The 12800-nt window shown below is 51.4% G+C and overlaps 2 protein-coding genes across 2 annotated transcripts in view; one reads left to right on the forward strand and one right to left on the reverse strand.

Annotated features, from left to right (window-relative positions):
* The window catches only part of Trpv6 (transient receptor potential cation channel subfamily V member 6), a 15766-nt gene extending 11263 nt beyond the window's left edge, over positions 1–4503 (forward strand). The window contains exons 9-15 of the mRNA XM_005363835.2: positions 155–241; positions 341–417; positions 651–816; positions 1157–1223; positions 1947–2215; positions 3274–3380; positions 3719–4503. Coding sequence (XP_005363892.1) covers positions 155–241; positions 341–417; positions 651–816; positions 1157–1223; positions 1947–2215; positions 3274–3380; positions 3719–4010 — 1065 coding nt within the window. The 3' untranslated portion in view covers positions 4011–4503. The remainder of the gene's footprint in view (positions 1–154; positions 242–340; positions 418–650; positions 817–1156; positions 1224–1946; positions 2216–3273; positions 3381–3718) is intronic.
* Positions 4504–4584: 81 nt separating this feature from the next.
* The window catches only part of Ephb6 (EPH receptor B6), a 16403-nt gene continuing 8187 nt past the window's right edge, over positions 4585–12800 (reverse strand). The window contains exons 3-18 of the mRNA XM_005363837.2: positions 11572–11772; positions 11259–11323; positions 10269–11031; positions 9456–9611; positions 8824–9174; positions 8512–8636; positions 8170–8332; positions 7692–7806; positions 7392–7444; positions 7099–7218; positions 6750–6997; positions 6336–6509; positions 5699–5848; positions 5288–5481; positions 5008–5163; positions 4585–4890 (exon numbers count right to left, since the gene is read on the reverse strand). Coding sequence (XP_005363894.1) covers positions 4782–4890; positions 5008–5163; positions 5288–5481; positions 5699–5848; positions 6336–6509; positions 6750–6997; positions 7099–7218; positions 7392–7444; positions 7692–7806; positions 8170–8332; positions 8512–8636; positions 8824–9174; positions 9456–9611; positions 10269–11031; positions 11259–11323; positions 11572–11671 — 3042 coding nt within the window. The 5' untranslated portion in view covers positions 11672–11772 and the 3' untranslated portion in view covers positions 4585–4781. The remainder of the gene's footprint in view (positions 4891–5007; positions 5164–5287; positions 5482–5698; positions 5849–6335; positions 6510–6749; positions 6998–7098; positions 7219–7391; positions 7445–7691; positions 7807–8169; positions 8333–8511; positions 8637–8823; positions 9175–9455; positions 9612–10268; positions 11032–11258; positions 11324–11571; positions 11773–12800) is intronic.

The raw sequence follows: 12800 nt of genomic DNA on the forward strand, positions 1-12800 counted from the left end.
CACATACAGAAACATGCATACATTCTTACTCAGGAGCAGAATGTGAGACTAGCTTAACCTTGTGATCTAGAGAGAACTCCAAAGAGCTGGTGGCCTTGGGAACTGTTCTGAGGATGGAGGAGACAGGTTATTTACCCACATCTTTACTTCCCAGGAGGCCTATGTGACCCCTGAGGATGACCTACGGCTGGTGGGGGAGCTGGTGAGCGTAATTGGGGCTGTGATCATCCTGCTGGTGGAGGTAAGGTGTGGATAGGATCCCGCAGGAGACTGTCTGCCCCAGGGACCAGCCCGCATTCTGGTCTGCAAGTGTCTTTACGTCTCCTTGACTTCTTTCCAGATTCCCGACATCTTCAGGTTGGGGGTCACTCGATTCTTTGGGCAGACCATCCTTGGGGGGCCATTCCATGTCATCATGTGAGTGTCTCCTCCATCTCACTCTCAATCTTCATCTCACTAGAGCTTCCATTGCCCTCCTTTGCCTCAGCTCTGAGTTCCCTCTACGATGTGTAACCCCGGGGTACTGTGTATGTTCAGGCTGAATGCGACAATATGGGGTCTGGTACAACTGTACTTTTGCTGCTAGGTCCCTAGAATGAACCTGAATTTTTTCTCATTATTCCTTCTTTTCTCCCCCCCCACACTCCCAGTGTCACTTATGCCTTCATGGTGCTGGTGACCATGGTGATGCGGCTCACCAATGCAAATGGAGAGGTGGTGCCTATGTCCTTTGCTCTGGTGTTGGGTTGGTGCAATGTTATGTACTTTGCCAGAGGATTCCAAATGCTGGGTCCCTTCACCATCATGATCCAGAAGGTCAGTACTTCCCCTATGCATCCTAAAATAGAGCCCTAGGCCAATGTTAAACAAACACTTTTCCAGGGGGATGGTTAGTACATATTTCATGTGTTGTAAACCCACACAATTCTTGTTATATGTTCCTCTTAATTTTTTCTTTGAAAAAAATTAAAATACTCTTACAAGCTTAAAAATTATCCTAAGTTTAAGATCCCCACCAAGACATGGCAGGTCGATTTAGCCAGCAGGTTGTAGTTTGCCAGCTAGCCTGTTATATGACTTTTGGGGTTAGATTTGCTGGTGTCCGATGAGTAACAGGCCTAAAAGAGTGGTGTTCTCTGCCTCCTTCTCTCCATAGATGATATTTGGTGACTTGATGCGATTCTGCTGGCTGATGGCTGTGGTGATCCTGGGATTTGCTTCAGGTAAATCACTCATCCAGATGGCAGCTGCAGGAGGAAAGGGCTGAGGTGGGGGAGTTTATGGGTATATAATCCTTCAGGCTGAACTTGGAAGAGGCCTTGAAATATCTAAAGATGGGTTGCTGCTCAGGAGTGAGGGACCGTAGTGTCAGGGGCAGGAGATTGGGGGCATAAACCCTGCAGAAAACAGTGGAGTGTAATATATAAAATGGATCGTTTGTGAGCTGATCAAGGACAGCAAGAATAGACATACTGGGGTGGACAGAGGAAAGGGCAGGGGGCCTCAACCCTGCTCAGAGAACTAAGGAGACAGTCTTCCTCGAGGAAGAAAATACCTCTTTGTTATCCAGCACCAAGTGGTAAGCCCTGGAAACATATACAAGTACCATTACGCAGACTGAGCTGATTGTATTTAGGAAATACACACACACACACACACACACACACACACACACGAAATAGATAAACAATTAATGAAAAAGAGGCTATGAGTTTGATAGAGAGCAAGAAGGGGTATATGGCAGGGCTCAGAAGGAGAAAAGAGAAGGGGGAAGTAATAAAATTTTATTATAATCTCCAAAAATAAAATAAATAATTTAAAATGTACTCTTTAGAGATGAGCAATATAAGATGAAGGGAACGGGATGGAAACAGACAATAAATGGCTGGTGGTGGGCTAGTCATGATACAGTTGCCATGGTAACTCTCACCCCTTGGGTGGCGCAGCCTTCTATATCATCTTCCAGACAGAGGACCCGGATGAGCTGGGCCATTTCTTTGACTACCCCATGGCACTGTTCAGCACTTTTGAGCTCTTCCTCACCGTCATTGACGGCCCTGCCAACTATGACGTGGATCTGCCCTTCATGTACAGCATCACCTACGCCGCCTTTGCCATCATCGCCACACTGCTCATGCTCAACCTCCTCATTGCCATGATGGGTGACACTCATTGGAGAGTTGCCCATGAGAGGGATGAGCTCTGGAGGGCACAGGTGAGCCCTCTAGTGGCTAGGAGGGATACTGCATATATCTTCTTCCTGCCCAGGAACTGGCCATGCTCAGATAAAAGCAGCCAATTGTACTCATGTATATTTGGATAAGTTTTTGCACAAGTTATAAAATAATGCAACATTCCAGGGGAATTTAATTAGTAACAAAGAGCACTTCTGGAAACTCTGGATAGAATTCCGTGTATTTTCTCAACAGTTAAACCCGCAGTCTTTTCTAGAAATAAAATGAACAAATGGCTAAAAGTATATTTGGTAAATTGTGCTCCCAAGTAAGAATGAAAGTATTTAGTCTTCTTGAAAACATCAAAGCCTACAAAATTTGACCCAGAAAAATCGGAAGTGTTATAAATAATGAAATTAAAAAAAAAACCCAACACTTTCTTTAGCTGCAGAAGCTATCTTCAGTCAGAATATTATGATGGGCATAAAGGACAATGAGATGAATCCAGTCCTCATTTAAAAATATACCTGGAAAAGAATTTCGCCCAACAAAAATAATTTAGGTAAAATAAAAATGGAACTATGAAACCCTGGAAAGCATTTAACTGTGATGTGTGGAAAAGGAGTAAAACCTAAGCTGGCTAAGAAGGGTTGGCTGGCAGAAATATTTTGAAGATATCTTGATATTAGGTTTCCAAGCGAGGTGGTTTTTGTTTTTAAATCACATTATGTATGCAGTTTCAAAACATTCGGAGACGTGTGAACTTCTTCTATGTTTTCCACACTCTTGCCTATACCTTTGGAAGGCCTCTCCTGAGGGAAAACTCTTACAGGTCACATGCACCTCACTTGGCTTTGCCATGGCTTTCAAGTCACAGGATAAAGAATGTGGGGCTCCAGCTCGACTCATGCTCTCCCACAGAAGGGCTCCACCAAGTTCACACTGCCACCTTGGTTTGGGGTCTTGTTTCCATTTCCAGAGAGCCATAGCCCAAGAGTTTATTATAATTCATCCTCCCTTCACCTGGCTTCCCATCCTCTCCCTACCTTCTCAGCTTGCACAGGACTTCTCTGACTTCGCTTTCTGACCCTAAATACAGGTTGTAGCTACCACTGTGATGCTGGAGCGGAAGCTGCCTCGCTGCCTGTGGCCTCGCTCTGGGATCTGTGGGCGCGAGTATGGGCTAGGAGACCGCTGGTTCCTGCGGTAAGTGACATAGGCCATTGGTGGTATTCCCTAAGCCATCATTTTGCATGGTGTCTTGCTTCCAGAAGCTGTACGGAGGTCTGTATGATTCCTGGGTCCCAGGCTTAATAGTCTTAAGTGTAGCTACTGAGAACTGGACTCCATTTTGAGCTGGGACTCCTAAGCATCCCCAGAGCAGAGCCTATAGCTTCCTGGGACCTGTCTGAGGGGCTGGTGTTCCGTGTCCCCATGGTGGCTGCATAGAACCTCCAACAATGGTGGGGACGAATGAGAAGTGTTGATCTTAGGTCTTATTTTCAGCTCCACCCTATCTGAATCCCTCTTCCGACTCCCTCCAGGGTGGAAGATAGGCAAGATCTCAACAGGCAACGTATCCGCCACTATGCCCGGGCCTTCCAGCAACCCGACAACCTCTATTCAGAGGACTTGGAAAAAGACTCTGGAGAGAAACTGGAGATAGCACGTTCCTTTGGTGCCTACCTGTCCTTTCCCACACCCTCAGTGTCTCGAAGCACCTCCCGGAGCAGCTTCAACTGGGAAAGGCTTCGGAAAGGGACTCTAAGGAGGGACCTTCGGGGGATAATCAATAGGGGCCTAGAAGATGGGGCGGGCTGGGAGTACCAGATCTGAAGGTTGGCTTCCACCAAGTGTCATGTCCAAATGAAAGAGAACCGGTCAAAAAGTAGAAGTCATCCCCCAAGCCAACGGGGAGGGAGAGGAACATGCTGAAGAATGCACACTGGGAATAAGTGTCCCAGGTCTCCACAACTCCTTCAGCTTGGGGCAAAGGGTAAGACGACTTTGTGGTCCTTGCTGTAACCAAGCATCCCTTGTGCTCTTACGGAAACTCCACTGCACACCAGAGCACTTTAACGACGGGCTTGCCATCTTGGGCGCCTGTCTCCACCCAGGTCTTGTAAGTAGGAGGGGATGGAACTCTTCCCAGAGTGCTCCAGACAACTGATGGAGAACACTGAGCTTGTGGGAAGGTGTGTGATGGAGAGACGCAGGCACCAGCCTTGGGTGGAGAAGCTGGGATGAGCCTTGCCGCCTTCTAATAAAGTCATTTCCTGATCCCCACCCAGCTCCCTCTATATTTCAGTGAACTTAACCACTGGCCCACCCTGTCATGCAGCGCTGCTCCTCCCACAAGGCCTCCCTAGCTCTTCCTTGCGGACCGAGGCACAGACACACCTAAACTTGTAAATTCCCTTCTTTTCCTTTAATATGGGGGAGGCTGTTGGAAAGGCGGGATTTGGGGCTGCAGTGTCCAGTGGGCTGGGTTGAATGCGGCAGGCATGAAGGCCAGAATAAAGCCTGGCTCAGCTTCACACGTACTTCCTCCGCCCTATGTCCAGGACTGGGTTGGGCATCGGTGGCTCACAGATTCCCGACCAGACTTTATACCTCCACTGAGCCTGGCTGCCTCAGGTGCTGCTGGAGGAGCTGGATGTTGTGCAATAGCTTCTTCTGGTGGCCAGCCAGGGTGATGCCCAGACCCGGCAGGTCTCTGGTGAGGAAGGAGTGGATCAGTCTTGGAGTTGGGCCCTCTCCCTCAATATCTCGGATCTGCTCCCTGGCCTGGGGATCAGAGTATCTCCCCTCCCACCTCATCAACCCCACTTACTCCAGGCTCAGCTGAGCCACATCACTGAAGGTGGAGAGGCCAAACTTGGAGAAGTTGTCCTTGTAGCATTCGAGACCAATGGCCGAAAGCCAGGCCTGGGGAGAGTCCAGGCAAGGAAAGGCCAAGGCCACAGGGTTCAGAAGAGCCTGGGAAGGCCTAAGGTGGGGGAGGGGGCAAGCAAAACAGGTTTCTTCTTCGTCTTACTCTCTCTGCTCAATTTTCTCTTTTGTTTACATCTACCCTCCCTGGCTGTCCCAGGCTCCAGCCCCAAGCTTCAGACCTGTCCCCGGGGCCCCCTTCAGCCTGGAGGGTATCTGGTTTGCGTATCATCTTGTCAAATGCAGCCACGAGCTGGTCAAAGTGAGGCCGACGGGAACGGTCCTTCTGCCAAGTGTCTAACATCAGTAGGTGGAGTCCAGTAGGGCACCCTGGAGGTGGGGGCAGCCGGAACTCTTGCTCTATTGCATTGAGCACCTGCCGGTCAAGAGGAACACGGGATGAGAAGCTATTACTATAGTAAGGGTGTTAGAAAAGGGGGGGGTGGGCTGAATTCAGGTGTAGCAGGAGGCTGAGATGGCAAGGGAACTATAAAATTTGGAATGTTCCAGTCACAAGATCTTAGAATGAGAATGGGTAAGAAAAGGGTGGGTTTAGGGTATGAGAGCATAGGTGGGGTCTAGGTCAAGTTCACCTCCTGCTCACTCATGTCCCAGTAGGGCCGTTCTCCGTAGCTCATCACTTCCCACATAAGTATCCCAAAGCTCCAGACGTCGCTGGCCGTTGTATACTTCCCATGTGTAATGACCTCTGGGGCTGCCCAGCGAAGCAAGGAACTTGAACCCTGAAGGGGAGAGATAAACTAGTAATAACCATAGTAAGAGTCACATTCCCTGGGCAACTGAGATGCTTGAATGTCTCAGGAGTCACACATCCAGCATCTCGTTCCATCCCTGTGACCATCGTGCAGAATAGATACAAGGCGTGGAATCAAGGCTTCATGCCTATGAAACTGCACAAGGTTCTGGGGCTTGAGAGTGGAGAATTTAGGATTTTATACCACTGTGCTGACTCTTCAGCCCATTATGACGCCTGAGCTAATGGCAAGTAGGAGCTGGTACTAGTTTTGTGGTTCTCTTGTCTTCCTGTCCTCCCTTACTTTTCCTTGCTTCCTTCAGACTCTCAATTGCTCTTAACCCAGGCTTCCCTCTCCTCACTATGAGATTGAGTCTTTAACCCCAGGCACCATGATATCCCACCAGCGGTTCCCATATTCTAGCTTTCCGTCCAGCATGCTGAAGAGCACTGAGCCGCCAAGGCCCTGAACTTACCTGAGGACTGTGGCCAAGTCGGGCCACCTTGCACACCAGGTGGCTGTTGACCAGCACACTTCGGGCAGAGAGTGCTCGATGCACAAAGGCGAAGCTAGACAAGTACTGCATGGCCGCAGCCACACCCCGCTGCATGGCCACCAGCTGCAGGCTACTGAACTGACCCTCCCGCTGCTGAAGAACAGAGGATAGAGGTCATCAATAGGGAAGGCACACTGCAAAACACACATCGGTGCAAGAGGGTAGTTGGGAACAAATTTGGGAATCAAAATGGCCTGGGAATGAAGGATGAAAATCATGATGGAGGATTGGCTGGTAAAGAGCAGAGGCCAGGCTGTCTTTTGGAAAATGTGGTAGTTGTAAGCTTTCCTTCCTCAACCCAAGACTCCCCTCCTTCACCCGAGAAACACTGACCCTAAGGAAGCTGTCCAGGGGACCAAGCTCCATGAGTTCCGTCAGCACCATGATAGGCCGGCTCTTGGTGACTACACCTTCCAGTCTCAGGATATTGGGGTGCTGGAACTGGCCCAGCAGTGCTGCTCGGCCCAGGAAGGTCATCTTCAGGCTCTCAGCACCCCCTGCCCACAGGGCCTGGATAGCCACAGCCTGTTCTCTTCTTCCCCGTGGCTGTAGTCGGCCCCGACGCACTTCTCCAAAGGAACCTGGAAGAATAGATACCCGTATGGAAAGAAGTCAGGACGTGTTCAGCTGTGCTTACAAGGAATCGCCAGGCCCTCCCAGGCATCCCTTGCCCCTCAAATACCTGCCCCAATGACTTCCTCAATCTTGATATACGTAGGGTCGACTTCTCGAGCAAGCTCTCTGATGGCCTGGCAGGGGTCCTCATATGTGGACGGATCAATGTAATATTTTACTCCAAGCCCTGAAGAGTACAGTGTGTTATGAGCACGTGCTATAAGCATGGACACCCAAATACCCAAGGCACACCCCACCCATCTACTTCTGGAAGATGGTGAGGAGGGGGCTCTCCCTCACGAAGCATGTGCCTTGCTCCAAGCCCGCAATCCCTGTCACAATCCCTCTCCCCTTCCCAACCTGGGCTGCTGTACTGCTGCAATTGTTCAGTGTAGCCGGTCCCACGCCGCTTCCTGAGGGGCAAACCAAGAGCCTAGAATCACACCTGTTTCTGTCAGCCTGTGTCTGCTCCCCAACCACCCTGACCCAGCAGACAACCTTCCAGCCACGGGTCTGAGGACTGAGGGGGCTTGACCAGGACCCTCTTACCCTCCCTAGCAATGAACTAGCAGAAGGATAGGCGAGGTGCTAAAAGGTTCCTGGGGTGCCCAGGGCTTGAGTGGTACTGGGGCAAGGTGGGTAGGAATAGCAGGGGCTCACCGCTGGAAGATGACAGCTAGAACAGTGATGGCTGCCAGTAGAAGGAAGGCCAAGGCCCCCAGGATGGAACCGATCACCAAGGACAGCTTCTCTGGTAGCTGGGAGGACACCTCACCTGAGGGATCAGTGGCAGAGTCACAGGGGTGAGCCAGGCTTTCTTTGGGTCTACATGCCTCCAATGCCCCTGGACATCCACAGCGCCATATGCACACACCTCAAGCGTAACCTCATCCTTCTGAACATCCTTCCCACCCTACATATTCAAGAACTGTCCACATAGGCTTGTATTACACACATTCATACCTGCAAACACACTCGTATTAATTCACTGTCTCCCATTTTACCCAAACAACCTCTAAAGTCAAGGGTCACCCACAGTATCCTCCGTTCCAGAGACTCTGGTCTGGAGGATGATGGGTCAAGATTTATGGCTTAGACAGTCTTGGAACCCCAAATGCCCACCTAAACTTCTTCTCACCTTGAGGTAGGGTCTGGAAATAGACTTTGCCCCCATAGGGGCCATGGCCAGCTGCAGTCCGTGCCCGCACCTGGAAGCCATAGATGTGGCCGGGGCTCAACCGTGTCACAGTGGCAGTGTTAGTCTCACTGGTCATGGTGAAGGAGTGGGATTCGTCTTCTGCCTAGGGACAACCATCTATCATCACTTTGTCCCTGCTTTTATGCCCCGTTTTCCTCTGCGATCTCCCTGGTATCTTGGCACTTCTTGCCCCGCTCTGTAGCAACGCCCATGCAGGGTTGGGGTTGTGGTGGCTGAGAGCTCTCGGAGCACTGCTGAGCACTGCGGAAGCTCCTGACTCACCTGGTCATAGTAGCGCAGCTGGTAGTCGAGGATGTTTCCGTTTGTCTGCTCAGGCTGTGGCCAGGACACTGTGATGCTGTTGGCTGCCCGGCTCACCTGGTGCATCACGGGCACTGCAGAAGGGACTGAGGTGCAGAGTGGAGAATTACTGCTGGGGGGACTGGAGCCTCTGGGAGCAGCAGCACCCAAGGGTGGAGAGGACAGACTCGAGAACGTGATGTCTAACGCAGGCTGGCTGGAAAGCAGGGATGGGGAGGAGGGGAGCTCAGGAGTTGAAGCAAGCTGTCCTTAAGGAGAAGGAAAAGGGCTCACCTTCATGGCTGGTGCTGACATTGATGGCCGCAGCCTGGGGAGGGTCAGGGCTGAGCTCGGACACCCCATTGACAGCCTGCACCTCCAAGATGTATGGCACATGTGCTCGGAGCCCCCCAACTAACACTCGACTCTCAGTCAGGCCCCTCTGGCGGGGGTCGAAATGCACCTCATCCCTGCAGCGACGACACGTCCCCCCACTGCCGGGCTCCCGGTGGCCTCCACACTCCTTGCACACAACATTGAAGAGCAGGTCCCCTCGGCCACCCAGCTCCTGAGGTAAACGCCAGTGCAGCATGAGTGCTGAGCCTTGCACCTCAAACCAAAGCTCCCTGGGAGCAGATGGAGGGCCTGAAGGGGGTGGAGGGGGTGGGAAAATGAGGTGAAGGTGGTTAAGGGAGGAAGAAGGTCAGAGGGTGTGACCAAGAGGTCAGAAAGTGGGGCCAGAAAGGAGGGTGGGAAAAGAGGAAAGTGTAGGGGAGGAAACAAAACAAACAAACAAACAAACAAACAAACAATACAAAGTCATTTCAAGTGAACTCCAAAGCCCTTTCATCCCCATTGTCAAATTAGGTTCCCCAAATCCTTACCCATTCCCAGATTTACTGCGTTGACCCGAGTTCAGGACTCACCAGTGCAAGGAGCCTCTGGTGGGTCGGAACTGGCCCTGTAGAAGCCCTGGAGACAAGGGCATACTGGGGCTGCAGGGTCAGGGGAGTGGCTGCGGGCTGGACATGGTGAGCAGGGGACATTCCCAGGCAGTGCCTTATAGAACCCTTCTGGGCAGGCTAAGGAGGCAAAGGGAGAAAGTGATGGGTGTCATATTTACTTCAATCACCCAGCCCAGGTTTCTAGCCATGTGCACAGGTTTCTAGTCCATCCCCCAGAGCGGGTTCTCAGTCCTGAGACCCAGCCTCCACCTGCTATTCCCTGGTTCACAGATCTATTCAGTCAGTCAGGGGACAGAACTCATTTCCACTTACCCATAGCTAGGTATGTTGGGGGCTGGGGACAATGTAAGCCCAGAAGCACGAGTTCCAGGTGAGGGTACATTAACTCCATGTAATTATTCTTTTTAGCTCATCCACTATGACATCCTACCTGCCTTTAGTACCATCTCCACAACGAACCCTTCCCTTCCAGATACCTATGGGCACAGAGGAACCCACACAAGATAACCCAAAAATGGAGCAACTTCTGCTCTGTGTCACTTCTTGGGTCCATGGTCTTAGGTTACAAAACATGGAAATATGGAACACTATATCAATTTCTAGAAATTACAGATGAGTTCAACAAGTAAGTCTGTTGTATATTTTAGAAAGTAAAATTGGGGAAAACGGGTCTTTCCTCAGGTGGCTTATTTGAGATATTTTAAGGACAAAATCAACTTTGTGGTGTTCAGGAGAGAAACCCAAGGCCAAGAGGGTGTGGGAAAAGGCTCTCACCTTGGCAGAGCTTGTCTCCACGCGCAGGCTGGTGTCCAGGCTGGCAGCGGCAGGCTCCCACCGCTACCATCCACCTGCCTTCCCCATTGCAGTGTAGCCGCGGGGGGCTGCCCCCTGCCTGGCCTCCCACTCCATCCTCCTCTGGTTCCGCATGAGCTACACAGGTGCCCACAGCCGCCACCAGGGAGGCCCCTCCAGCTCCACTGGCCTGCGTCTCAGGAAAGGACGCAAAGGCACGCAGAATGGAGGGACAGGTGTAGGAGAAGAGCTTGACGGCCACAAGGGCCAGACAGGCTCCCGTGTCCTGGAAGGCCACATAGAAGCCCCGCTGAGTGAGAGGACCAAAGCTGCGCTCTTTGACGTTCAGCTGTAGCCCCACCCGCTGACCAGTCCTGTGGGGTCCCACAGCCCATGAGGAAGAGGAGGAAGAGGCAGGGAAGCTTTCGTCCGCTGCAATTGTGTCCACTTTGGTCCAGCGTTTGAGATGCCAGGCTGAAACGCTGTCGGGGCTGTCAGGCTCCTCAGCCTGCCGGTAGTAAAGAGTGAAGGTTTCCCGGCAGGTGCCCCCGCTGACACCCAGGCTGGAACATGCTCGCACAGAGAAGTGAAGGCGGATGTGCGCCCTCTGGGCCCCTCGCCGCTCCACAAAGTGTGTCTGCAGCCAATTGTCCTGCCCAGCACCTGGAGGGACCCCTGCCACATGGCATGCTTCGAAGGTCCGAGTCAGCCGACGCTGGTCATCTAGAACACTCACCTCGTCCCACTGCAAGGGGACCAGGAGAAACAATTAACATGGTGGGGCTGTGTCTGTTCTACTGAGATATACGATTAATGCCAAGCAAAGTAAGAGAAGGTACCCTGAAATTCTGTTCCTCACAATGGATGGGAGTCTGAACTCACAGCTTTTATCCAGGGTTTCCTCCCCCAATTCCACTTTCTAGGGAGCAGCGAGGGCCAGAGGGTGGGTTCAGAGTGAAGAGTGGTACTCACCCCACCTGGTGGGTAGGTGAGCCAGCCAATCTCAGAGGTCTCTCCTGTGGTATCCAGCAGTACCTCTGTTCAGACATAACGGGACACACTGTGAAAAGCCTCCAGCTGGCAAGACTACTCCCACTCCATTCCATGGAAAACCAAATACTACCCTTCCCGAATCCATTTAATTTGCCAGCAGGAGTTCAGTGGCTGTGAGGCTGTGATCCTGAGTCTCAAATACTGTTCACCCTCCCTACAAGCGTCCTTAATATCGTCACTCTTGTTCCATCCCCTCCCACTGGACACCTCTCCTGCCTCCCCTCCTTCCTACCTTCCAGGGCCAGGACTGAGGGCCCCAGAACCAGGACCCACAGACTGCACACTATGCCCGCCACTCTGCTCCCTGGCCCAGCAGTGTCCTCAGTAGCCATGAGGTATCTTCAGCACTCCCACCATCGCCTCGGCTGCCACCCTGCTCTGAGGCGGGGCTGCAGCTTTTGCAAGACCCAGGGGCTGCAGCCAAGCTTGCTTCCTAGGGAAAATTGGGGATAAAAAGAGGCAGAGAGGAAAAGTCGTTTTCAGCTGCAGTATAGGTGCCCAGACTTCATATCACGCCTGCTCTATAGGTCTCAAACTGTCCCCAAACCAACTGTGGGCACGAGCCAGTAAACACTGACTCAGGTGAGTTTGCTATGCACTTTCCACTCTGCTGTAGAGACACATGCCATGCCCCTCTCCTCTCCTCTCCTCTCCTCTCCTCTCCTCTCCTCTCCTCTCCTCAGTACTCTTGTTACTCAGTGTTTTTTTTTCATGCAATAAATTTTGATCATGTTTCTCCTCTTTCCCCATCTCCTCCCAGACATTCCTCACCTCCCTACCCACCCAACTTTATTCTCTCTCTCTTTCTCCCTCCCTCCTTCCCTCCCTTCCTCCCTTTCTCTCTCCTTCCCTTCTTCTCTTCCTCTCTCCTTCCCTTTCTCAAAATCCAACAAACATACAAAAATCAAAATAACTCCCCCCCAAAAAAAGCAAACAAACAGAAAACCTTGCGGAGTTTGTTTTGTGTTGGTCACCTTCTCCTGAGCATGAGCCTGCCCTGAAGTGTGGTTTCTATACACCATGACACTCCATGACAGAAAAGAAAATCGATTTCCCCTTTGCCATTGGGTATCAACTGCAAATAGCTTCTTGGGTGGAGGTGGGACTCCGTGTTCACCTCCCCGGCTTGGTACCGAGACCCTAGCTGCCCTGAGTCTGTGTGGCCACAGTCTCTGTCTCTGTGAGTCTGTGCATACATCAGCCCTGTTATGTCTGGAGGACAGCGTTTCCTTGGAGTCATCCTCTACCTCTGGATCTTACAGTTTTTCTGCTCCCCTTCCCCTTCCACATAGATCCCATAACCTTAAGTGGAGGAGTTTGATGGAGACACCCCATTCAGGACTGAATGCCCCAAAAATCTCTTACTATGATCATTCAGTTGTGGGTCTCTGTGTTAGTTCTCATCTACTACAAGATGTTGTTATCATTATTATTATTCCCCTCTCTCTTTCACTGTGTGTG

The sequence above is a fragment of the Microtus ochrogaster genome, linkage group LG12 (genome assembly GCF_000317375.1).
Source record: "Microtus ochrogaster isolate Prairie Vole_2 linkage group LG12, MicOch1.0, whole genome shotgun sequence".
Lineage (NCBI taxonomy): Eukaryota > Metazoa > Chordata > Mammalia > Rodentia > Cricetidae > Microtus > Microtus ochrogaster.